General features: G+C 41.8%; 1 protein-coding gene across 7 annotated transcripts in view; it reads right to left on the minus strand.

Moving 5' to 3' along the window:
- Positions 1-27,500, minus strand: part of LOC113800225 (inactive dipeptidyl peptidase 10) — a 621,884-nt gene that overhangs the window by 31,110 nt on the left and 563,274 nt on the right. For all 7 annotated transcript variants that reach the window (XM_070133135.1, XM_070133136.1, XM_070133139.1 and 4 more), the window contains one exon: positions 22,255-22,329. In XM_070133135.1, the coding sequence (XP_069989236.1) occupies positions 22,255-22,329 (75 nt within the window). The remainder of the gene's footprint in view (positions 1-22,254; positions 22,330-27,500) is intronic.

The following is a 27,500-nucleotide window of genomic DNA, read 5'->3' on the forward strand; positions in this document are numbered from 1 at the left end:
CAGATGGACGTCCAGCCATCCCAGTGGGCGCGAATCGGAGAGTTCAGTGACATTCTGCTCGACAGTGAACTCTCCACAAAGCAATTAAAGTCTTGCATTCAGTTAAGGTTATCAACAGTTCCACCCGCTCTCGTTTCGGCTCCCCCCCCCCGCTGCCCAATGAATTCCATTTTATTGCTTCTAAATGTTTGTGCACATCACATTTTTATTCACAGGATTAGTCTCCGCGGTTCGGTCTCGCTGCAAGGGAGAGAAAGGGGCGACGGGCGCGGGGAATTAACGGCGTCTGTCCCTCGTTCCTCCCTTTGTCTCCCGGTCGCTAGGATTCCCGCGGAGGGAAACGTGTCCGGTCTTTCTTGGGAGAAGTAAGACCGAAATGGAGTAAAGAGGGATTCATCTGAATGGAATTAACCGGTGTCTCGTTAGGGAAACCGACAGATCTCTCTTTCTCTCTTGGTGACACACATTTGTATGTGTGTGTGTTTGTGTGTACGCGCGCACGCGCGTGTGTGTTCGCACGTGCGCCTCAATTTCTCGTGAAATATCACAAGGAGGTTGGCCGTTATATAATTTATCCCGTTTATTTTGAGAGAATACGTTCAAGTATTCTTTTTTTTTGAAATGCTAATTGAAATGTCACCAGAACAGCCACAAGTCAAGCCATCACGATCTGTCCATGAAAAATATAAGGAAAGACACTCCTCTTTCTAAAATTCATATCTTCCTTCTTTTACTTTTATTACCTTTATTTTTTCCCGGTTCCACGAAGCGAGGACTAGCCGAGGGGACGTTTTCTGAATGCGTTTAAATCTGCTCCCTCAAAAAAAAAAAAAGCTATTTACGTTCGAATCTAAAATTTAGATTCACATTCCAGTATTCTCTTGATCTTCTCGTCTTTGTCTCTCTCAATTTCCCTTTCTATTTCTCTCTCTCGTTCCCTCTATCTCTATCTATCTCTTCCCCCCCTCCCCCTTCATCCTCCCCCTCACCACCCTTTCTCCGAAACAGCGATCAGTGGTATAAAAGGTTTAATCCAGAGTTCTAATTACCATGACTAATTAACGATGTCGAAGTGCTCTTAATGAGTATATCAGACACCGCCCGCTTAATGTCATAATGTCTGGCGGCTATTCACGTCAGCGCATTAAGCAGAAATTGAAAGAAAAGAAAAAAAAGAGTGTATCAAAATAAATAGACGGGGGTGGGGGTGTTAGCGTCTAAGATGAATCATAACGTTGTCTCGAATTAAAACAAAAGAGCGTCGGTAGATTTTTAAAGAATTCTGAAGGTTCCTGTATCTTTTTATTTATTTATTTATCTATTCATTCATCTATTTTTCGTGTACACGTAAGACCACTCTGTGTCATTCAACAACAGGAAAATTCTTACTCTTTTCCTCCGTCTCTCGCCGTGTCTCTACCTCTTAATTTTTCTTCTCTTTATTTTCATTCGCGAACACACATTTTCCCTTCTAGCAATCGGTATTTTTCTGTCGTACATAAAAACAAGAGATAAGAGCTGAGTGAGTGAAAGAAAGAGGGATAGGGATAAGGATAGGAAGAGTGAGAGATAGATAGATAAGTAGAGAGAGAGGGAGAAGGTGAGGGAGAGGGAGAAGGAGAGGGAGAGGGAGAGGGAGAGGGAGAGGGAGAAGGAGAAGGAGAGGGAGAGGGAGAGGGAGAGGGAGAGGGAGAGGGAGGGAGAGAGGGAGAAGGAGAAGGAGAAGGAGAAGGAGAAGGAGAAGGAGAGAGAGAGAGAGAGAGAGAGAGAGAGAGAGAGAGAGAGAGAGAGAGAGAGAGAGAGAGAGAGAGAGAGAGAGAGAGAGAGAGAGAAGGGAGAGGGAGAGAGATTAATAAATAATTGAATTGAATGAGAATGAGAATGAGAATGAGAATGAGAATGAGAGAGAGAGAGAGAGAGAGAGAGAGAGAGAGAGAGAGAGAGAGAGAGAGAGAGAGAGAGAGAGAGAGAGAGAGAGACAGAGAGAGAGAGAGAGACAGATAGATAGATAGATAGAGAAGCGGAGAGAGATAGAGATTAATAAATAATTGAATTGAATTCCATTTGTTACAATGTTTTTCTCTTGGTGTGACAGGCTGTCAGTCTGTAGTTGCATCTAAATTACCTCCTGTGAGCAAGGAATAACCGGGGGTACCATCCACTGGCGAGAGAGACAGAAAGAAGAATAGAGAAAGAAAACAGAACAAAAAATAAGATAGATAGAGAAAGAGAGAGAGAGAGAGAGAGAGAGAGAGAGAGAGAGAGAGAGAGAGAGAGAGAGAGAGAGAGAGAGAGAGAGAGAGAGAGAGAGAGAGAGAGAGAGAGAGAGAGGGAGGGAGGGAGGGAGGGAAGGAGGGAAGGAGCGAAGGAGGGAGGGAGGGAGGGAGGAGGGAGGGAGGGAGGGAGGGAGGGAGGGAGTGGAAGAGAGTAAGAGAGTAAGAGAGAGAGAGAGAGAGAGAGAGAGAGAGTAAGAGAGAGAGAGAAAGAGAGAGAGAGAGAGAGAGAGAGAGAGAGAGAGAGAGAGAGAGAGAGAGAGAGAGATACAAATAGAAATAGAAATAGAAACAGAAAAAGAAATAGAGATAGAAATAGAAAGAGAAGAGAGAGAAAAAACAGAAACAGAAATAGAAGTAAAAATTAAAAAAAAAAAAAATAAGAGTCAAAGAGAGAAAGTACCCCCCGACAGGAAAGAAATGGCCGCGTCGACATCTCCACAAATCATTTCCTCAGCGGCGGCAATCACGCCCTCCGCCCTGGAACCCGAACCATTATTCCTCCGGCAGAAGGATGTGGCAGAGTCCGGACGCTGCGGGGGAGTGGGGTGGGGGTGGGGAAATGGGGTGGGGTGGGGGGAGGGGGATGGGGTGGATGGGAGGGGGGCGGGGGAGGGGGAGGATGCAGAGGTCCTTCTGCGGGATCTTTGGTCTCTTTGAGATGGAAGGAAGGGAGGTCGGTCCTTTTTATCATTATTATTATTATTATTATTATTACTATTATTATTATTATTACTATTATTATTATTATTGTTATTATTATTATTATTACTATATTTATTTCTTTATTATTATTATTATCATTATTATTATTATTATTATCATTATTGTTATTATTATTTTTTCTTTTTTTTGGGGGGGGGGGGCGGGGATTTGGCTTTAGAAGAAAGGAAGAAAAGCGAAAAAAACTAGATGTTCGAGGTGGAAAAAAGAAAGAAAATAAAGAAGAATAAATGATTGAAGCGGAAAAAAGGAAAATAGAAATAATTGCAACGAAAAAGAAGAAGAAGAAGAAAAAAGAAATGCTTGAAGCGGAAAAAAGAAAAGAAAATGGAAATGATTGAAGCGGAAAAGGAAGACGAAGAAAAAGAAATACTTGAAGCGGAAAAAAAGAAAAAAGAGGAAGAAAAAAGAAACATTTGAAACAGAAAAAGGTGAATATATGAAGAAGCGACAACGGATAAAGAATACTGACTTGGTTTGATAATCGTTCATAAGACGAACAAATAAGGAAAGGATAAAAAACAAAATAATAATACTATATAACTCCAATCGCATTCTTAGATATTTATATTTTTTCAAATCATCTTCATATTTTTCTGAATTCTTCTTATATTTTTTTCTCTTCCTATATTTGTGTTTGATATAAACAGAAGGAAAATGAAATGAAAAGGAGAGAAGAAAAGAGAAGAGAAAAGAAGGGAAGAGAAAAGAAGAGAACAGACATCAGCAGGAATGGCAAGAAGTGAAAAGAAAAGAAGTAGAAGAGGACAGAAGAGAAGAAATGTGAAGTGAAGAGAAGAAAAGAAAAAAAAAGGAAAAGAGAAGAAGAGATGTTTGGAACAAAAGAAAACAAGAAAAAATAAAGAAAGGAAGAAAGAGGGAAGAAGGCACTAAATAAAGAAAGGACGATATGAATAGATAAAGAAAAGGGGAAGAAAGGATGTACGAAAGAACAAGAAGGAAGGAAGAAAGGAATAAATAGATAAATAATCAAAGACAAGGAGAAAGGAAAAACGAAAGAAAACATGATAACGAAAAATAACATCAACGGAACTTTTTAATGTTAACCGAAAAGGTCATACAGTACACGAAGGGACTCCGACGTCACTATTCTTCTTCCACACAGAGAGAAGAATAGTAACGTCGCACGCTGAAGCCGATTTTTTTTTTTCTTTAACTAGATCCGATTATTTTTTGGAGGGTAATAATGCTGTCTGACCTGTAATAACTTGCTACTGTGCGTTTTATGATATTATTTTTTTCCTAACAGATCCTATTACTTTCTGGCGGGTAATTATGATCTGTAATCAATGAAAACTTGCTGTTGTGCAATTTGTGAAAGGGAAACGTTTTTTTTTTCTCAATCCTTTTTAAAGCAGATTCTATTATTTTTGGCGGGTAATAATGATCTATAGATTATAATAACTATTGTGCAGAGAAAGAAAGAGAGAGAGAGAGAAAGAGAGAGAGAGAGAGAGAGAGAGAGAGAGAGAGAGAGAGAGAGAGAGAGAGAGAGAGAGAGAGAGAGAGAGAGAGAGAGAGAGAGAGAGAGAGACGGAGAGAGAGAGAGAGAGAGAGAGAGAGAGAGAGAGAGAGAGAGAGAGAGAGAGAGAGAGAGAGAGAGAGAGAGAGAGAGAGAGAGAGAGAGAGAGAGAGAGAGAGAGAGAGAGAGAGAGAGAGAGAATGAGAGAGAGAGAGAGAGAAATGAGAGAGAGAGAGAGAGAATGAGAGAGAGAGAGACGGAGAGAGAGAGAGAGAGAGAGAGAGAGAGACGGAGAGAGAGAGAGAGAGAGAGAGAGAGGGAGAGAGAGAGAGAGAGAGAGAGAGAGATAGAGATAGAGATAGAGATAGAGATAGAGATAGAGATAGATAGATAGAGAGAGAGAGAGAGAGAGAGAGAGAGAGAGAGAGAGAGAGAGAGAGAGAGAGAGAGAGAGAGAGAGAGAAGAGATAGAGAGAGAGAGAGAGAGAGAGAGAGAGAGAGAAGAGAGAGAGAGAGAGAGAGAGAGAGAGAGAGAGAGAGAGAAAGAGGGAGAGACGGCGGAAGCCCTCCATAAAAGAAAAAAATGAACAGCGAACTAAAGAGAAGGTTGGCATGAGGGCGCTCACCCCCCCTTATCCCCCTGTCCCCTCCCCCCCCCCCCTCCACCATACCTGGGAAACCTGCCAGACGCTTAAATTGCTCCAGATTCCCATACATTAAAAAGCTACAATTTATCTACCGCGAGTTCTTGTCCTGGCGTGTGCCCTCTCCCCCCCCCCCTCCATCTTTCTCTCCTCTCTCTTCCCCCCTCTCAGTCTTTATCTCTGTCTCTCTCTCTCTTTAACTATTCCTCTCTCTCTCTCTCTCTCTCTCTCTTTAACTATTCCTCTCTCTCTCTCTAACTCTTCCTCTCTCTCTTTTTTTCTTTCCCTCTCTCTCTTCATTCTTCTTTCTTTCTCTCTCTCTCTCTGTTCTCAATGAAGACGATTTCTTTGACGTCCTTTCTAAAAAAAAAAAAAAAAAAAAAAAAAAAAAAAAAAAAAAAAAAAAAAAAAAAAAAAAAAAAAAAAAAAAACAGCGGTGTTGAGATTCGGATAATATATTCCGTCGGAGAGTTGTTGCTTCGAGAGACTTCATATTTTGGGCTGGTTTCGTGTTTTATGAAGCCGTTTCTTCTACTTGTTTCTATTCCTCTTTCTTATAAAAAATCTACTTATATATGTTTTGAATACGTAGACAATCACATACACTTATTTATTGATTTATATATTTCATTCTTATAAAAATCTCTATTTTGTGAAATACACATACACAAACGCACACACATATATCCATCTACTCTTCTCTCTCTCTCTCTTTTTCTGTCTGGCTGTCTCTCTCTCTCACTCTCCCCCCCCCCTCTCTCTCTCTCTCTTACACCTACCCTTCCATCCGCTTTTCATTCGCAGAATCAACACAAACACAAAAACAGACACATAGATAAACAAAAAGAAATAAGAAACAGCTACTGAGAGACCGTCATTTCCCCCTGTATCTTAAGAGCTTTTCCCACGGACCCCCTCCCCCCCCCCAAAAAAAAAAAAAAAAAAAAAAAATCCTCGTGGAATATATATCCTTCAAGCGCACTGAAGTCCGGGTTCCTAATGCAGAAGGACAAGGACTTCAAGGAGCTCTCCGACTGAGGAATGTACTGAAAGCTCCTCCGAAAGCTCTCTCTCTCTCTCTCCTGTATTTTTCTATTCATTTATTCCTGACGTCTTTCCCTACTCTCTCTTCGTTTCGCTTTGCCGCGACCCTTTCGCGATGGTTCCCCTGTTGCCTGTTCGAGTCTGGGTTATTTTGGTCTAGAATGTACGTGCTGTTTAGTAAAACCCCACGGGCTGTACGGGCACAAAAAATGAATGAATAATAAATAAAACACACGCATACACGTATATATAATCCTCCCACCGACACAGACACTCATACACGCATCTCTCTCACTCTCACCGATACACACACAAACACACACACACACACACATCTCTCTCACCATTACCGATACACATGCAAACACAAGCCCACACACACACACACAAACACACACACGCACATCCCCCCTCAAACCCCCACACCCCTACCCCTACCCCCACACCCCATCCCACACCCCTACCCCCACACCCATACCCCATACCCCTACCCCCCACCCCACCCCACCCCACACCGAACATCCAACCCTAAAAGCGAGATTCTGCGCGGCGCCCCTGACTAATCGCCCCTTCCCACTCCGCTGCAAATCCAACACGATTTTTCACGGCGAGAATGATTGCGAATGTCTTGTAAGCTGTCCGTTGAGTCAGGTTCTATTAATGTTTCGTGTTTTGCCGGATTAATTAGACGTGACAGTTAAGGGGGAGTTTCGGAAATGTATGTTTGTAAGCACTTAGATAATCACTTTTTTTTCTTCTTCTTTTATGCCATCACAGCCGCTTTGGGGGTTTAAATCACTTGATACCATACTGGATTTTTGAAATATTTTGTTTAATAAATCTAAGTCATGTCTATATTTTCCACTTTTAGGGGTCAATAAAATAATAGGGATGATAACATTAGTATTGATAATGGTGAGGATTATAAAGATGATAGTAAAAATGGTGAGAATAATGATGATGATAGTTATGATAGTACCACTAGGTAATAATAACAATGTATAATAATGGTAATAATGATAATGATTACAATAATGATAATAACTACAATTATGAGAATACTGTCAATAGTAATGATAATAATCACAATAATGATAATAACTACAATAATGATAATATTGTCAATAGTAATGATAATAATTACAATAGTATTAATAATGATAACAATAATGACGGAAAAAATAAAGACGAAGAAGAAAGACGAAGAAGAAAAAAGAAGAACCACGTAAAAGAGAGGAAACAAGGCCTTCCGCGGGACTGGCTATCAATCACTTTCCCGACAGAGAAGACAGGTACTATTTATGAGACGAAGAAGCGCCCTTCGGTCCCGAGCGGTTAGGGAAGCGCGCCTCCTGGTGTGGCCGCGGCGGTAGGGATCCCCAGGGAGCCGGACGCGCGTCGAACGTGGCACTGTCCTTAATTCCACGGGGTGTTCTATATGATCAGGGTGCCACGGATGAAGAGATGGCACTGTCCTTAATTCCGCGGGGTGTTCTATATGATCGATGAAGTCGGGGTGCCACGGATGAAGAGATGGCACTGTCCTTAATTCTAAAGGGGGTTCTCTATGGTCAGTGAAGTTAGGGTGCCGCGGATAAGGAGGTGGCACTCTCCTTAATGGTTCTCTATGGTCAGTGGGGAGGTGGCACTGTTCTGAATTCAACTGTGGCTTCTCTATGGTCAATGGGGTCAGGGCGTCACCAGTCGTGTCGTGGGACTGGCTCTGTTTTTGTTCCTTTTGGTGGGCGTGGGTGCTTTGTGTGGTCTGTGAAGTTGAAGGGTTGGTTAAGATGCCACGGGGTATGAAGTGGCACTGTCCTGATTTCTACCGGGGATTCTCTACTGTCAACGAAGTCAGGATCCCACGAGTTGAAAGGTGGCACTGCTCTGAATTCTATAGCAGGGGGTTCATGGTGCCACGGATTGAGAGGTGGCACTGCTCTGAATTCTGTAGTAGGGGGTTCAAGGTGCCACGGATTGAGAGGTGGCACTGCTCTGAATTCTGTAGTAGGGGGTTCAAGGTGCCACGGGTTGAGAGGTGGCACTGCTCTGAATTCTGTAGTAGGGGTGTTCAAAGTGCCACGGATTAAGAGGTGACACAATCTTAATTTCTGTAGAAGTTCGAAATTCAAAATACCACGAGACACGCCATGAGGTGGCACTCCTCTACTATCTACCGTTTTCTTTCTGCATCGTCAACCAAGGCAGTCTATTCCAAGCCCTCATCTCGGGTGGCACTGTCCTCATTCCACCTCCGTTGACGCCTCATTGCACCGAGCATTGATGAGTGAAATCTATTCTAATTCTCCCAATAACAATCACAGGGGAAATTGGGACGGAGGTAAATATCAAGCAAAATTGTTGCTAATGAAATGATAATGCCCGTTGCAAATTCCAATGCCGTGTAATTAATTTTCGCTGTGAATGCAGGTTCGTGGGGAGAGGGGGGACGAGGGGTGTGGGAACGGGGGGTTGAGGGAGGGGTGGGGAACAGGGGATGGAGGGAGGGGTGGGGGAACGGGGGTGGATGCAGGGATGGGGGACGGGGGTGGATGCACGGATGGGGGACGGGGGTGGATACTGGGATGGGGGGTACAGGGGGAGGAGAGAGGGGGTGGAGGAACGGGGGTGGAGGGAGGGTAGGGGAACAGGGGTGGAGGGATGGAGTGGGAGACGGGGGATGGGGGAAGGAGTGAGGAACGGGAAGAGGATAAAGGGGGGAGGGGAGAGGGGCTGATGAGTGGAGAAGGAGAGGGGTTGAAGGGAGGAGGGGAAAGAGAGGGGGAAAGAATGAAAGGGAATGGAGGGAGAAGGGGTGAAGGGAAAAATGGATGAAAAGGGGAGAAGGGAGAGAGGGGAAGAAGGGGAAAGGGGATGAGAGGGGGGAGAGGGAGAGGGGAAAAAGGAGGGAGGGGGTGAAGGGGGGGAGGGGGAGAGGGGAAGAAGGAGGAAGGGGGGAGGGGGATGATAGCGCTGCAGAATCCCCGGCGGTGACAGTGACTTTGTTTGTGTCTCAATTGTGATCAAGGCTTGTTTGTCTTCATAAGCCCTTTAATTATTCATTAATATTCATGGTCTGTCGTTGCTTGACTTTGGTCTCCCTTCCCTTCTCTCTTCCTCTCTCTCGCTTGCTCTATTTGTTTCTCTCTCCCTGACCTTTCCATTCTCTTTCTCTCTTTTTTCTGTTTTTTTTTATGGCTTTGTCCTTCTACCTTCCTTTTCCTATTTGTTTGTCTACCCCTTCTATCATCCTCTCTCGCTTTCTTTCTCACTCTCTCTCTCTCGCGTTCTCCCTCTCCCTTCTATCATCCTTTCTCTCTTTCTCTTTCTTTCTCACTCTATTTCTCGCTTTCTCCCTCTCTCTCTCTCTCTGTCTCTCTTTGTTTCTCTCTCTCTCTCTCTCTCTCTCTCTTTATCACTTATCCCTCTAGTTCGCAATCAAGTGTAGGTCTCCACTAATCCATGACATGACAACAAAGGCTGGTCATGATCATCTGAGTCATTCTGGAAAATTAGGTAAATATGTTTACTTTTTCCCAACGACGTGATGGACCGACGGGGAGTAATCGCTGATTTTCTCTTCTCTCACATTTCTTCTTTTTCGGTCCCTTTCCCTTCGCCTTTCTTCTTTGTCTATCTAATATTCTTTTCTCTCTCTTTCTCTTTTTCACTTATCCGTTTTCTAAAATAATTTTCAGCCCTTTGATGTATTATCATTCTCTTCTTCTAAGTTTACAATTTAACCCAGACTATATTAGCAACTTTGACACTTTTTGGGTCTGTCTCGTGCGTGTGTTCTTGACAGGTCCGTAAACTAAAAATGTTGGAACGCCCGGAGAATGGAAGGGAATGAAAACGTAAACTCTCCCTCCCTCTCTCCTTCCTAACTTTCCCGCCCTCCCTCTTTCTTTCTTTTCTTCCTTCCCTTTCTGCCCTCCCTCTTTCCTTCTCTTCTTACCTCTCTCCTTCTTTCCCTTCCCGCTCTCCGTACTTTCTTCCCTCCCTCTTTCACTCTCTTTTTCCTTATCTCTCTCCTTCCTTTCCCTTCCTCCTTTCTTCCTTTTCTACTTCCTTCCCGTCCCGCCCTCCTTCCTTCCTTCCCTCGATCCCTCCCTCTTTCCCTCTTTCTCTCCTTCCTCCCTTCCCTTGATCCCTCCCTCTTTCTTTCTCTTCTTTCCTCTCTCCTTCTTTCCCTTCCCGCCCTCCTTCTTTCTGTCTCTTCTTCCCTCACTCCTTCCTTCCCTCCCCGCCCTCTCTCCTTCCTTCCGCCCCCCCCCCTCTGGTTGCGTTAACTCTTGCAACTCCGTATATAATCGTACTGTTTTTTTTCTTCTATTTTTAGTAGTTTCTATTCGTATTTTTAGCATTTAATAAAGATTATATGGGTTATTATTGGATAAAGCCACATGCAAATCCGGCATATCTCTAACGTCATAATTACGCCAATATCATTACGTCATTGCCTCATCAGCGGATTATAATCTATCCTCATTATGTTTATTATCTGGTCGTTATTCCCTTTTCCGTTTTTCATCTTTCGATTAAATACAAAATCCAAATAATTATAATCGACGCTTTAAAGCCAAGAAGAACAATAACAAAATAAGAAGCAGGAGGACTGAATATAAAAAGGAAAAGAAGAATAAGAAGAAAGCGGATGAAAAAAAAACACACAAAAGGGAATAGACGAAGAACAGAGATATGGGAGGAAGTCAAGATAATGATATACGGATGACGACGGATGCTGTCACAAAGGGAGATGTCGCCGGGATCCTGAGAGTATATTATGGATGGAATGAAGTGTGTTCTCAATAGCGACATCTGTATGTGTGTGTGTGTATGTATATATATATATATATATATATATATATATATATATATATATATATATATATACATACATATATATATATATATATATATATATATATATATATATATACATACACACATACATACATACATATATATATATATATATATATATATATATATATATATATATATATATATATACATATATATACATATACATACATACATATATATATATATATATATATATATATATATATATATACATACATACATATGTATATATATATATATATATATATATATATATATATACATACATACATACATATATATATATATATATATATATATATATATATATATACACCTATATGTACACATATACACACATATACATACAAACATATATAGAGATACATATATATCTCTCTATATATATATATGCGTATATATATATATATATATATATATATATATATATATATATATATATATATATATATATGCATATATACATACACACACACACACACACACACACACACACACACACACATACACACACACACACACACACACATATATATATATATATATATATATATATATATATATATGTATATGTATATATATATATATATGTATATATATATGTATATATATATGTATATATATATGTATATATATATACATATATATATATATATATATGTATATATATATATATATGTATATATATATGTATATATATATATATATATATATATATATATATATATATATATATATATATATATATATATATATATATATATACATATATATATACACATACACACATATTTATATATATATGAGCGGGGCTAATACAGGCGCACTGCTGCATCTGCCCTCTATGCGGCCACGAGGGTCCTTCGCGGTAAGCCAGCTCTTCTTCCAGAAAGATTTGGTAAATTTGTCCCGCCATCCCCAGTTGTCCCCAGTCCAGGGTTGTTTCTAGAAGAGAAACCTGAGTTGGCGGTCCCAGATTTTGCAAGTAAGAGTCTCGTAAAGCAGCCGTTGGTTGGTCACATGACCTTACCAACTGTACCCTCGATCCTGGACCTGTTGCAAAAGGCGTCAAGACGAGACTCTAGGGCGCAGGATAAAGTCCATTTTTTTCCGACGTTCAACAAAACTGGCGGAGTCAAGACCCTGAAGACACATGGCTTGGTTCTTCTCATCTTTTGCTTCCTCTTGGCCAGTCCATCAGCTGGCTTCTTGGTCTGATAGCCCAGAGTCACTGACTACACCCCAAGATACGTACCTTCGCCTCATTCCTAAATGGATCAAGAGCCGCCACTATGGTCTCCAAAGACTTAGATAAGATGGCAACAACGCCAGTTAAGTCAAGATCATTGACTCTGATACAACCCATCCAAAAGCTGAAAGGAATTGGTGCAAGAACACAGCCTTGTGTTACACCTGCATTTGCGCATATCCCCTGCTTTTCCGCACTTTAGCATGGAGATCACCGCCTAGCTTCTCAAATGGTGGGCTGTTCCTCTCTGAGCAGGAGATCAGGCACTGTCATTACCCCCCCCCCTCCCACGTCTACGCTATTTGACACTGGCTCGACATGAAACTGCTGCTCAGGACACTCAACCCAACGACCCCGCATCCCAGCGCCGTCTCAGATGACCTGTTCCTCTGAGTCAGCTGTTGTCTGTGGGAAGGGCTTTGAGCTCTTTTTTCTCAGGGCTGTCACGGGAAGATGAAGGGCCTTCAGCGCCTCCTGCGAGGTAAAATTCTGCCGAGATCTCAGGCGGTCACCGCACAGTTACAGGCTCCGTCAGGTTGTCTAATATTAGGAAAAAATGAGAGACAAACCGACAGACAGACAAACATATAGAAAAAAAGAGAAAATCAGACAAAGCCAGATAACGAGCGCCGAGGCCCGGGAGACCACCTCCGCCAGCCCCGTTTGACAGCGCTTGCTTTGGCCGAGTTGGCGCCGGGCCAGAGGTCGATAGTGATGAGCGATGACAAGCAGCCTCATCACCTGCGTCAACCGTGATTCGCGAGGGGCTGTCACTCCCGTCGTCTCGCTTCGCCCCCTTCCGCCGTCGCTTGGGGGGGGGGGGGGCTGCGTGGTGCCCCGGTGCTTGTGGAGGAGGGACGTGAATGGGGAAGGGAAAGAGGGGGAAGGGAGTGGAAGAGAGAGAGAGGGGGAAAGCGAAAGAGAGGAGTAGGGAAAAGGGTGGGAGGGGTGGGAGAGAGGTGAAGGGAGTAGGGAAAGAGGGAAGAGGAAGGTGAGGGGTGAAGGAAAGAGGGAAGGAGGGAAAGAGGGTGGGAGGGAGGAGGAGGGAGGGAGGGAGGGAGGGAGAGAGAAAGAGAGAAAGAGAGAGAGAAAGAAAGAGAGAGGGAAGAAAGAGAGAAAGAGAGAGAGAGAGAGAGAGAGAGAGAGAGAGAGAGAGAGAGAGAGAGAGAGAGAGAGAGAGAGAGAGAGAGAGAGAGAGAGAGAGAGAGAGAGAAATATATATATATATATATATATATATATATATATATATATATATATATATATATATATACATATATACATGTGTGTGCGTGTGTGTGTACACACACGCATACACACACATTTGTATACATATATACATGTGTGTTTATGTGTACACACAAACACACACACACACAAACACACGCACTCATACATACACACAGACGTGCGTATGCACGTACGTGATTGTTGATAAATAAACAAATAGATGGATGTAAACCAGAAAAAGAATGGGAGCGCGGAAAATATTAGAATAAAAACGAGTCAAGGACAGAGACAATCAGAGAAAAAGAATAAACCCGAGGGACAGAAGGAGGCCGTGAGAAAGCGTGTCTCAGTCTTGGAAACACAAGCACGTGACGAGGACGAAAATCCCGCTCGGGAAAAACTGCTGACAGCTTTGGTGAATTAGCTCCGTGACTTTGGCAATTTTGAAGTTGAAATGTCGTTCTTTTTTCTGCAAGATAAAGTTGAGACGTTTATTTTTCATTCTTTAGTTTTATCTATTTTGTTTTTGCAAGCAGATGATAACTCCCTCTCCCCCTCCCCCCACCTCACCCAAAAATAAGTCAAAAGATATTATATCATATCATTAAAATGATCAAGAACATTAAGATAATCATTATTCCCTCGACAAGATCAGACACAGACGTTTACATTATCCATCAGCTCGAAGTTCAAAAATGGAATTTTAAACGGACGACATTCCACTCCTAAACGTAAATAAAAGACTTACATTCTTTGTCCCTTATCACATGCACCGTATGTATTTCTCATTACGTTTCTGCGCTAATAATAATAATAATAATAATAATAATAATAATAATAATAATAATAATAATAATAATAATAATAATAATAATAATAATAATAATAATAAAAACATTTTTCATGTTCTTTCAAAACCGATCTTTCAAAATTTCAAACTTCCCGTTTTCTTTTCTAATGTTCTCGCCGGTCGTCTTTCGCGCCAATTTTCTTTTTTGAAATGGCGCCCTCTTTCGCGCCAAAAGCCCGGGGCAAAAAGATCACTTAATGTTACTTGGCTTTTTAGGAGCGTAATGCATGTAACTCCTTAAGATGGTGGGAGGGTGAGAGAGGGAAGGAAAGAGGGAGGGAGGGAGGGTGGGAAAGAGGGAGGTAGGGAGGGAGGGGAGGGAAGAGAGGAGGAGGGAAAAGGGGGAGAGAAAGAAAGTGGGACGGAGGGAGGGAAGTGAGGAGAGAGGGAGGGTATGAAGGAGGAAGGGAGCAGGAGAAGAAGGGAGGAAGGAAGGAGGTAAGGGAGGAGAGAGGGAAAGGAGGGTAAGAAGGAGGGAGGGCGAAAGAGTACATTTACATACGTATATAAATAAATGAATAAATAGATAACTAAATAAAGGAAGGAGGAAGGAAAGGAGGAAGAGAGGGAGAGAAGGGAGGAAAGGAGAATGGGAGGGAGGGTGAGAAGGAAAGGAGGGAAAGTGGGAGAGGAAGAATAAAGGAGGGAGGGAGGGAATGAAGGAAGGAGGGAAGGAGGAGGGGTGGGGGAAGAAAAAGAGGGAGGGAAAGAGGGGGAGAATGGGAGGGAGGAAAGGAGAGGGAGAGAGAGGGAGAGAGGGAGAGAGGGAGAGAGAGAGAGAGAGAGAGAGAGAGAGAGAGAGAGAGAGAGAGGAGAGAGAGAGAGAGAGAGAGAGAGAGAGAGAGAGAGAGAGAGAGAGAGAGAGAGAGAGAGACAGACAGAGAGAAAAAAGGGGGTAGGGGGAGAGAGGGGGGACCAGGTAGGACATGCTTTATGCTGACCGATGTCCTTCACATGGCCTATAGGAGATGACATATGTTGGTGCCCTTTAATGAAATCAATTGCAAAATACAACATCTAGACGGGTATGCAACATAAGTAACCTGAATTTCAACAATATCAACAATGTATTTGATGAGATGAAGAGTAATGTTTGAGAATATATTATATATCCTTATTAATATCAGTAGAAATATATAAATAAATATTAGCTGTACTAAAACTCCTCTTTTTTAAAGTGACGAAGACCATGCATGATTCAATACTAATTCTCTATTAAAATAGATTTTGATTTTCAAATTCATGTAGCTCCTTGTGCCTTCATATGCCACTGATGAAACTTGAATGAAATAAGGAAACAAGAATACTTTATCAAGTGGTGCATGATATTCCTTCGTATCAATATGACCACGCCCTGAAATTTGATTGGTGCATCAAAGTCACATTTTTGCATAGCGTAACTGAAGACCAATTTGTGATGATTTCTGTCTATCTGATGACTTTTTATGCATGGATTTTGAATTCTACGGACATTAAGATGATTTCCCTAAGACATTTCAGCCAAGTATCCTTGATAGGTATCAAACTATCACAAAAAATGTACATTGGTCAGTGCGCGTCATGGCCATTCTTTGGTAAAATTGCAGACTCTGCGTAAAGAAAAAGAAAAAAAATATATACTTACGTATATGTATATATATATATATATATATATATATATACATACATATATATATATATATATATATATATATATATATATATATATATATATTTATATATATACATACATACATACATATATATATATATATATATATATATATATATATATATATATATATATATATATATATATGTGTGTGTGTGTGTGTGTGTGTGTGTGTGTGTGTGTGTGTGTGTGTGTGTGTGTGTGTGTGTGTGTATACACATACCTGTACACATATTTCTCTCTCTCTCTCTCATGCAGCACAGGGCACACCTCCCCTCACATTAATGAATTAACGTTAGGCATTTGTGAATCACGTCTCCTCCGCCCGTGCATTGCTGGCGTGACGTAAGGGCAGGCCCCGCCCCCTCCATTCATTAGTAAGTTATCTCATTAATGGTGATGTAAACACGGGACACACTAGGGGAGGGCAGGAGCGAGGGGAAGAGCTATGAGAGCAGTGAGGAGAGGAGTGAGGGGAGAAGCGAGGGGTGGGGTGAGGGGAGGAGTTAGGGAAGGAACGAGGGGAGAGGTAAAGAAAGAGTGAAGGGGAGGAGAGAGGTGAGTACCGAGGGGTGGAGCGAGGGGAAGAGTTAGGGAAGGAACGAGGGGAGGAGGAAGGGAAAGAGTGAAGGGGAGGAACGAAGGGCGAAGCAAGGGGTAAGACCTATATAAGGAGTGACTTCATGTGGTCTTGACGTTCCCCTGCACGTATCATTCATAACAGTTTCTTTTTCGCGTGGCACTCTAGTTTATTTTCCCATCGAGACGACTGGCACTCGGCCCTCAGGGGAGGCACCAGAGCCAGAGAAATTCGCACTTTACTCGACCTCAGTCCAAAGAGCGGGCGAGAGCGACGCTGGTGGTCGAGCTACAAGAAAATCCCTCAGTGGTCCGAGAACTTCATAACAAAAAATAAAGCCTCTGCTAAAATGGAAGCAAAAGTTTGAATTAGTCTCATTTATACCGATAAAAAAATGCATCAATCTTGCATAGCTGGGACGACGTGCAACGAAAGGAAGGCTAAGGGCGGGTCTGTAGTCGTAGGTCGGGAGTCGGGAATGTTTTCTCTGTAAACAAATCGTCTGTTTCGTGTCTAAGAGTCGCTATGAGATGCAGGTCGTCGACGTTCTTTCCATTTCCCCCCCTCTCTCTCTCCCTCCCTTCTTCCCTCCCTCTCTCTCTTTCTCTCTCTCTCTCTCTCTCTCTCTCTCTCTCTCTCTCTCTCTCTCTCTCTCTCTCTCTCTCTCTCTCTCTCTCTCTCCCTCTCTCCCTCTCTCCCTCTCTCCCTCTCTCCCTCTCTCCCTCTCTCCCTCTCTCCCTCTCTTACTCACTCGCCCTAATGTGAAAAGTCTAAAAGCTTCGACTATTTTCATCTTCATCCTCCATACTTCTTCACCCTGGATTCCCTTCTTTTCCTTTTGCTTTTCTCCCTTTCCTTCCTTTCTGTTTCTTCTCCTTTCGGGCAATTTCCTTTCCTTTCTCTCTCTTCTCTTCCTCTCCTTCCCCTACCCTACACGTCCTTTCTCCTCCTCATTCCCTAAGTTCCTTTTCAACAACAACAACAAAAAAATTAAGCCATCTCGTTCCCTTCCTTCCTTTTCAACAACAAAAAATAATTAAGCCTTCTCGTCCCCTATTTTCCTCTTTAACAGCAACAAAAAATAATAATTAAGCTCAGAAAATATACTGTACAGTTGAACAAACTTTCCTCTGTATACGCACTCCCTTCTCCTGCTCCTCGCAACGATGCGCTATCCCCTTTCTTTTCTCTCGTCTCGCCTTTCTCTCCTTCTGTTATTCCATTCTCCCTTTCTCCTTCTCATTTCCTTTTGTTTTTCTCTCCTTCCTCCTTCTCATTTCCTTTTGTTTTTCTCTCCTTCCTCCTTCTCATTTCCTTTAGTTTTTCTCTCATTCCTCCTTTCTTTTTCTTTTGTTCAATCTCCTTTCCTTTCTCTCCTTCTCTTATCCTATTCTCTCCTTCTCCTTCTCTTTCTTATCCCCTCTTGCTTTTTCTCTCCTATTCTCTTCCTTTTGCTCCATCTCCTTCCTTCTCTCCTTCTCTTGCATCACTCTCCCTTTCTCCTTCTTATTCTCTTTTGCTCTTCTCTCCTATCTCCTTTCTTCTTCCTTTTACTCAATCTCCTTTCCTCTCTTATATAATAATCGAGCAACTAAAAAAGAAAAGAAAAGAAAAAACATGGTGGACTTAAACAAACTTTAAACCTGCATACCCCCCTCCCCCCCCTTTGCAACGATAAGCCAACAGAAACAGCGGTCCTCGCCCCCCCCCCCCCCCGACCCCCAACCCCACTACCTCACTCTGTCACGTCAGGGCGTCCCAACCCCCACCCCCTCCCCCACCCTCCTCTCATCCCCCTACCTCACTCTGTCACGTCAGGGCGTTCGCTGTACAAGCCAGGTGTTGTCTTAGGTGCTTCACGCGTGCAAAGTTCTTGCAATTGCAGACTTTTTTTTGCTTATCTTTGCATGGATATCAGGCGGAGGGAGAGCGGGGTTGGGGGAGAGAGTAAGAAGGAGGGAGAAGGAAAAGGAGAGAAGGAAGGGAGGTGGAGCAAATGAGGAAGGAGAGGGGGAGGGAAAAAGAAGAAGGAAAGAGAAATAGAAAGGAAGAGATAAATAGAAAAGAAAGGGGAAAGAAATAGGAGAGAGCGGTAGGGATGGAGAGGGAGGAGAGAAATGAAGAATAGAGAAAAGAACTGAAGAAAAAAGGTGAGATGAGAAAAGAGAGAAGAGAAGAAAAGATGAAGAGAAGAAGAGAAAAGAGGAGAGAAGAGAAGAGAGAAAAAAAAAGGAGACGAAAAGAGAGGAGGCAAGAAAAAAAGAGAAAGAGAACAACAAAAAGTTTTACTTCACATTCGCACAACACGCCAGAAACGCACAGAAAGAAAGAAAGAAAACCTAAGAAAGAGAGAAAGCGTAGGCCCCGCCCCCCTACCGTGGAGGGAGGACCTTCACGCTTTAAGCCCCGCCCTCGCACCATCCAATTCTCCAAAGAAACAAAGATGCCACGCTGTAATACATTGCAGAATCAAGATGAAAGTGAGGTCAAGGGATCTCCGGGCAATAAGCGGACCGGATAATGTTTATCTTCGTCATTAAGATTCACTTGACCTTGAATTAGGAACAGGAACGGCCAGTTGGGTGGTTCGCGGGTTTGGGGATGTTGGTTTCCGATTTTTTTTTCTCTTTTTTCCGTGATGGGAAGGTCAGGTTTGGATGATTTGTTGCGAACAGAGCGACGTCAAGGTTGATATAAACATATTTGGGGCGATAAGAAGGGAATGTGATAAAGATAGGAAGAAAAGGAATAATGGATAATAATAAGAAAGAGAAAATACCCAACAAAAAGGACTTAAACGCAGACAAAAATAAAGTTTATTTGAAATATTTTTTTCAACGTTAAGGTTAATACAGATGAACATAATTTGGGCGATAAGAAGGCAATACGATAAAGATAGGAAGAAGAGGAAGAAAAATTGAAGAGGAATAATGGATTATAAGAAGAAAGAAAATACACCCAAAAAGGATTTAAACAAAAAAAAAGGCTTATTTGAAATATCTTTTTCGGTACTTTTCAAACTTATTATCTCCATCTAATGTTCTTAAAAAGGCATTACTTTGATTAAAAACTTACCTCTTCTAAATAACTAAAACGTATCCATCTTTCCCAGATCCATCAAAATTCTACACGACGAAGGAAACCAATTTAGCAAGTTCCCTAAATTCAAATTAAAGTTTTAAAGTTTTCGATAAGAATAGATTCACTCGCACAAGACAAATAAATTAAAGCGATCAGATGCAGGCAGAGATTCCAGGAGAGGCAATTGGAGCCAAGATAATATCAGAGAACGAAGTGAATTTAATAGCAAAGGGAAAGAGAGCAATGGAAAATAGAGTTAAGGGAAATCGGGCATTGAACCAAACGGAAAGAGAGCAATGGAAAATAGAGTTAAGAGAAACCGGGTATTGAACCAAAGGGAAAGAGAGCAATGGAAAATTAGAGTTAAGGGAAACCGGGCATTGAGCAACTGACAGACAAAAGGAAGTCGGAGGAAGTGATACTGCAGAAAAGAGGAACGAAATGAAGTAACGAGAAGCTCAGCAGACAGACTCAAAGAAGTCGACGGACAGATCAAAAAGAATAGAAGACATATTCAAAAAGAAACAGAAGACAGACCCAAAGGAAACAGTTTACAGACTCAAGGCAAACCGAGCTAAGAGCAGCTGACAGACTCAAGGGAAACCGAGCTAAGAGCAGCAGACAGAGCCAAGGGAAAGCGGGCGACGAGACCGAGAACCACATGAACCCGATGCCTCTTTTATTACCTCGGGTGATCGATCATATTCTGACGCGGAGGGGGGAGGGAGGGGGTAGGGGGTGGGGGATTCGGAGTCGCACGGCTGGAAATATGGGTCGAGGTCGGGGAGGGGGGGGGGGGAGGGGGGCAGAGATGAGGTAGGAGGGGAGGGAAATAGGAGAGGGAGGGGGACAGGAAGAGAAAATAGAGGAAAAGGAGAGGAAAAGGTCGAGGAAGGAGTGGGGAGGGAAATAGGATAGGGAAGGGAGGGGCGCGAGGGAAAAAGTGTAGGAAGGGGAAAGAAAGAAGAGAGAGAAAGAGAAAAGAAAGGAATAAGAGGGAAGGGAGTGAGGGAGAAGAGTGGATGGGAGGAAGGGGAAGGATGGAGGGGAGGGAAGGAAAAGAAAGAGAGCAGAGAAAGAGGAGAAGTAGGAGAGAGAAAGAGAAAAGAAAGTAACATGAAATAATTCGATGAGGAAAAGGAGATGAAGGGAGGAAGCACAATAAGGCAAGAGGAGACGGAAGAAAAAAAAGATGCATGATGAAATGGAGATACCGAAAGGAAATGGAGAAGTGCAGAAGGAAAAAAAAAGAGAAAAGGATGAGACGAAGGGAAGATATGATTATGAAAAACGAGAGGAAGAGGAAGAGAAAATGAAGGAGTGGAAGACGGGAGCAAGGGAATGGGAGAATGAGATAAGGTAAAATGAAAAAGGGGTAAAGGTGAAGGAAGAGACCACAGAATGAAAGGAAACAAGAATTAGAGAGAGAGAGAGAAAAAAAAACGCACAGAAGAGATATATATAGATAGCAAGATAAATAGATGGAGAGAGAGAGAGACGGGCAGACAGACAGACAGACAGACAGACAAACAGAGAGAAAGAGAGAGAAAGAGAGAGAAAGAGAGAGAAAGAAGAGAGAGAGAGAGAGAGAGAGAGAGAGAGAGAGAGAGAGAGAGAGAGAGAGAGAGAGAGAGAGAGAGAGAGAGAGAGAGAGAGAGAGAGAGAGAGAGAGAAAGGCAGACAGACAAGAAAGACAGAGAACCAACCCCAGACAATATTATCAATAAAAAACAAACAAAACACAAACGAAACCACAAAGCACAGACAAACAAAACTCGACCAAGGAAGCGAACCAGCTCGTCCTCGAACTCGTCCTCGAAATCGACAAAGACAATCGACTTCTAATACTTATCAGAGAGAGCGAGAGAGAAAGAGAGAGAAAGAGAGAGACAGACAGAGAGAGAGAGAGAGAGAGAGAGAGAGAGAGAGAGAGAGAGAGAGAGAGAGAGAGAGAGAGAGAGAGAGAGAGAGAGAGAGAGAGAGAGAGAAAGAGAAAGAGAAAGAGAAAGAGATAGAGAGAGCGAGAGAGCCAGAGAGAGAGAGAGAGAGAGAGAGAGAGAGAGAGAGAGAGAGAGAGAGAGAGAGAGAGAGAGAGAGAGAGAGAGAGAGAGAGAGAGAGAGAGAGAGAGAGAGAGAGAGAGAAAGGCAGACAGACAAGAAAGACAGAGAACCAACCCCAGACAATATTATCAATAAAAAAAACAAAAAACAAACGAAACCACAAAGCAAAGACAAACAAAACTCGACCGAGGAAGCGAACCAGCTCGTCCTCGAACTCGTCCTCGAAATCGGCAAAGACATAGAAACAACCCCAGACAATATCAATAAAAAACAAACAAACAAACAAAAAAAAAAACGAAAACCACAAAGGAAAACAAAACTCGACCGAGGAAGCGAACCAGCTCGTCCTCGAACTCTTCCTCGACCTCGAACTCGGCAGAAAGCCATAGAAACAACCCCAGACAATATCAATAAAAAAAAATAATAAAATAAAAAAATAAAACCTCAAAACACAGACAAACAAAACTCGACCGAGGAAGCGAACCAGCTCGTCCTCGAACTCGTCCTCGAACTCACCCGCATGACGTCATGTTTGAGGAGGATGTACCTCTTGTCGGGCGAGACGTCGAACTCCTCGACCGTCAGGCGGCGCTGCAAGGGAAGGGCGAGGCGGTCAGAGACTAGAAGGAGGGGGTGAGGATAATGATGATGATGATGATGATAATGGTGAGGATGATGATGAGGATAATGAGGATGGTGATGGTGATGATGAGGATAATGATGAAGGCGATGATGTGGATAATGAGGATAATGATGATAATGATGGTGATGATGATGATAATGGTGATGATGTGGATAATGAGGATAATGATGGTGATGATGATGATAATGGTGATGATGATGATGATGAGGATAATGAGGATTATGATGGTGATGGTGATGATGATGATGATGATGATGAGGATAATGAGGATTATGATGGTGATGGTGATGATGATGATGATATGTTGATGATGGTAATGGTGGTGAAAATAATATTATATGACATAATGATAATAGTAATCATAACATATTTTGGTGGTGATGATGATTATAATGATTATAAAAATGGTTATGATAGTGATATGGTAATAATAATAATGATCATAATGGTAATAATAATAGTGATGATAATAATAATAATGATAATAATAATAACAATGATAATAATTTTGATGATAATGATAACAATGATAACAGTGACAATGGTAACGATGATGGTGGTGGCGATAACAACAGATAATAATAACAGTGATTATAATATTCTCAATCAGCAACATTGTCTTAATCACAACATGCAAACAAGCATTTTCAAAATTCAACAAGCAGAAAAAAATCAAGGAAAACAAAGACAAACAAAAATAAGGAAACAACAACAATGAAATAACATACTTCAAAAATGAAAAGAAAAAAAAAACAAGAAAAGAAATATTTTTATTACGATACCAAAACGCAAAAAAAAAGTACAGCGCTGTTAAGAAAAAAAAAAAGTTTCATTTGCGTTTTCTTTGCTTTCTTGACCCTGTGCTTGTTTCTTTAATTGTTTTTTGTTTTTTCGTATTCCCTCTTTCATATGCTTATTGAAGATAGGAGGAGGAAGAGGAGGAAGAAGTGGGGAGAATGTTGCAGAAGAAGAAGGAGGAGGAAGAGGAGGAGGAAGAAGTGGAGAGAATGTTGAAAAAGGAGAATGTTGAAGAAGAAGGAGGAGGAGGAGGAATAGGAGGAGGAGGAAAAAGTGGGAAAAGTGTTGAAGAAGGACGAGGATGAGGAAGAAGTGGTGAAAATGTTGCAGTAGAAGGAGGAGGAGGAGGAGGAGGAGGAAGAAGAAGTGGGAGGGATGTTGAAAAAGTAGTAGTAGTAGTAGTAGTAGTAGTAGGAGGAGGAGGGAGAAGTGGTGAGAATGTTGCAGAAGAAGGAGGAGGAGAAGGAAGAATAGGTGGAGGTGGAGGAGGAGGTGGTGGTGGTGGAGGAGAACTGAAGGTGAGGATGGAGGTATGGGTGGAGTAGGGTGGAGAAGGAGATGAAGGAGAAGGAAGAGGTAGAAATGAATGAGGAGGTGGAGATATAGACGAAGGAGGAAGGAGAGATAAAGAAGGTGTAGATGGAGGAGGAAAAGGAGGAGAAGGAGAAGGAGGAGAAGGAGGAGAAGGAGGAGAAATAGGAGATGGAACAGAAAGGAGGAGAAGAAGGAAGAGGAAATTATCCTGGTGTGCAGATGTGACGAAGAGGGGGGGGGGGAGGGGCACAGAGAAGGCATAGGGAGAAATATATGAAGCGAAAGATAATAACGTGGAAAATAAGAAGCGAGGGATAATAAGGCGGAAAATGAGAAGAGAAAGGCTGGCGGCGAAATTAGAGGGAAAAGAAAATATAGAAATGCAGAAGGAAGAAATTTCCGATGACGAAGGGCGGAAACGAAGCAGCTGGATTGGAAAATTAGATTCAAAGAAAGGAATAATAATAAGGAGGAGGAGGAAGAGGAGGAGAAAGAGGAAGAGGAGGAGAAAGAGGGAGGAGGAGGAGGAGGAAGAAAAGGAGAAAGAGGAAGAGGAAGAGGAGGGAAGGAGGAGGGAGGAAGAGGAGGTGAAGGGAGAAGGAGGAGGAAGAGGAGAAGGAGGAGGAGGAAGAGGAGGAGAAAGAGGAAGAGGAGGAAGAGGAGGAGGAGGAGGGAGGAGGAGGAAGGAGGAGGAGGAAGAGGAGGTGAAGGAGAAGGAGGAGGAAGAGGAGAAGGAGGAGTAGGAGGAGCAGTAGAAAGAGGAGGACAAGGAGGAAGAGGAGAAGGAGAAGGAGGAGGAGGAGGAGGAGGAGGAGGAGGAAGAGGAGGAGGAGGAGGAGGAGCAAGAGGAAGAGGTGAAGAAGAAAAAGAAATGAGAATGAGAAGAAGAAAAATATGAAGAAGAAAAGAGGAAGAAGAAGAAGAAAAACGAGAATGAGAAGAAGAAAATATGAAGATAAGAAGATAAAGAAGAATGAAAATAAGAAGAAAAACATGAAGAAGAAGATGATAAATGAGACAAGGAAGAAGAAAAGGAAGAATCAAAAGATGAAGTAGAAGAGAAAAAGACGAAAAAGGATAAAAATAAGATCAAGAAAAAAGCTAATAATCTTACGAACGAGCAACACGAATCTCACTAAAAAGAAAATTTAATGATTCCAAAATCGTAAAATATGCAAATGGCATGTTTATTTTTGGCGACCTCCGTTTCGCTTAAAAAAAAAAAAAAAAAAAAAAAAAAAAAAAAAAAAAAAAAATCCTCAGTTTCGTGAAGCAAGATGAAGCCCAAATCAACAATTAATAATTCTTTTTATATTTGAGTTTATTAGACTGCTTGTATTATCTCTAGGAAATGGAGAGCGAGAGAGAGAGAGAGAGAGAGAGATAGATAGATAGAGAGAGAGAGAGAGAGAGAGAGAGAGAGAGAGAGAGAGAGAGAGAGAGAGAGAGAGAGAGAGAGAGAGAGAGAGAGAGAGAGAGAGAGAGAGAGAGAGAAAGTAAGTGAGAGTGAGAGAGAGGTGAGAGAGAGAGGAGAGAGAGAGAGAGAGAGAGAGAGAGAGAGAGAGAGAGAGAGAGAGAGAGAGAGAGAGAGAGAGAGAGAGAGAGAGAGAGAGAGAGAGAGAGAGAGAGAGCTTTGGCTGCAAATTAAGAAAAAGGAATTCTCTAGAGTCAGACAATTAGGAAATTAAAGCAAAAAGTCAAATATCAAAACTCAAGACAGCTTAGTGTTTATTCTTATATTATTACGTTCAAATGTAATATTGTAATTTCCCTCCATTTTTCCCCTTTCTTTCTCATCAACGTTTCACTTTTTGTTTTAGTTTTCTTATTTTCTTTCTGACTCCTTTCTTTTCCCTATGTATTTCTTCCTGTTTCTTATTTTTTCTTTATCTTCAATGTTGTATTTTTTATTCCTATTCTCCATCTCTCTCTCCATCCCTTTCTTTCAGCCTTTCTCTTTATTATCATCTCTATTTCTTTTTTATCCTTATTCCTTTTCTATTATATGCTCATTAATTTACATAGTCTACTTTTTTATTCAACCAAAATTACGCAGTCATCGTCTCTCCCTTTTTATTTAAAAGGAAACCAAATTTAAAACAATATTTCCAAGTTCTTTTTTTCTTATTTTCGTAGTCATTCAGAGGAAAGGAAGAAAGAAAGTAGAAGAAGAAGAAGAAGAAGAAAAAAAAACAGAAATGCATTAGCGACAAGATTTGACTCATTAGTTGTACATTCTTAACGGACATTGTACAGAAATGCAAACAAATCTGTTTGTTTTTTCTCTCTTTGTCTATCCATCAATTTGTCTGCCTCTCTCTCACTCTCACTCCCACTCTCATTCTCACTCTCACTTACTCTCTCTCACTCTCACTCTCGCTCCCCCCCTCACTCCTCACTCTCTCTCCCCCTCTTCCCCCCCCTCCCCCCCGTCCCTCCCTCCCCCATAGCCCCCCAAGGGCGGGGGCCGAACAGACCAACATCCCCACACGAAGCTCCTCAAATGGAATCCTTGCATGGCTCATTTAGATAATTAATTCCATCATGAAGGTTCTTGCCGCTTCGCTCTTTATAATGGAGCTTTCGAATTAGCTGTATTAAAATGGGCGATGCGAGTGCTCTCTATTTCTGGCCGTTGGCGCGAAGGGGCGAAGGTGGCGAGAGGGCGGCTGGGGGGGGGGGGAGGATTTGCATATTTATTTATTTATCGTTGTTATTATTATCTTTGGTCACGTGCACGGCTTATGAGACTGATTGTTTACGTTTATATGTGGTATGCGTATGCGTATGTATGTATGTATGTGTATATATATGTATATGTATATATGTATATGTTTATGTGTACACACACACACACACACACACACACACACACACACACACACACACACACACACACACACACACACACACATATATATATATATATATATATATATATATATATATATATATATATATATATATATATATATATATATATACATACTTACATGCATATATGTAAGCAGATCTATCTGTCTATTTGTCTGTCTACCTATCTATCTGCTTATATCCACAAACACATTCATATATGTTTGCACATCTGTCTGTCTATCTATATCTGTCTCCTTATGTCTTTTTACACATCAACCCAGCCATCTGTCTACGTGCGCGCGTGTGTGTATGTAGCGTATATTTGCAACAATGAACTTACTGCGTGTTCGCAATGCCGCCGCGAGTGGTCATGACTCAAAGTGCACGGGCTATTTTCGTTAATCATGGGCGTGGGCGCTACACAGACCCACTCTCCTCGACCTAATATAATGTTTCTGAGGTCATCATGTTCTTGGCCATCAAGCGAGGGTAAACACGGTCATCAGAGGAGGTAAATAGGCTCCACCCGCATTTCCCCTCGTAAAAGAAAAGAAAAAAAGGGAAAAATCTCCAACATAAGGTTTATTACTCGTATATATATATATATTTTTTTTTGCAGGTGGGTCTAGAAAAGGATTTTGATGTGTTGAGGGAGGGATTCATCTGTTTAAAACCGCAAGCTATATTTAGAAATGTATTTTGCATGTTCTTATTTCATGAGATGAATTCGCGTTGTTTTCTTACCACTTTTGCAACTTCCGAAATAATGTGGGCGGGTTTATGGACGCAAAAAAAGTGTATATGAATAGATATAAATAGAACAACACCAAACTTAATATCCCAACACAAGAAAAAGTTCCTTAATAAAACACTTTAAAACGGTAATTGCAAATTCATCAAGCGGGCTGTCATTCTTTCCTCACACGCACTT

This window comes from Penaeus vannamei, chromosome 18, assembly GCF_042767895.1.
Source record: "Penaeus vannamei isolate JL-2024 chromosome 18, ASM4276789v1, whole genome shotgun sequence".
Classification (NCBI taxonomy): domain Eukaryota; kingdom Metazoa; phylum Arthropoda; class Malacostraca; order Decapoda; family Penaeidae; genus Penaeus; species Penaeus vannamei.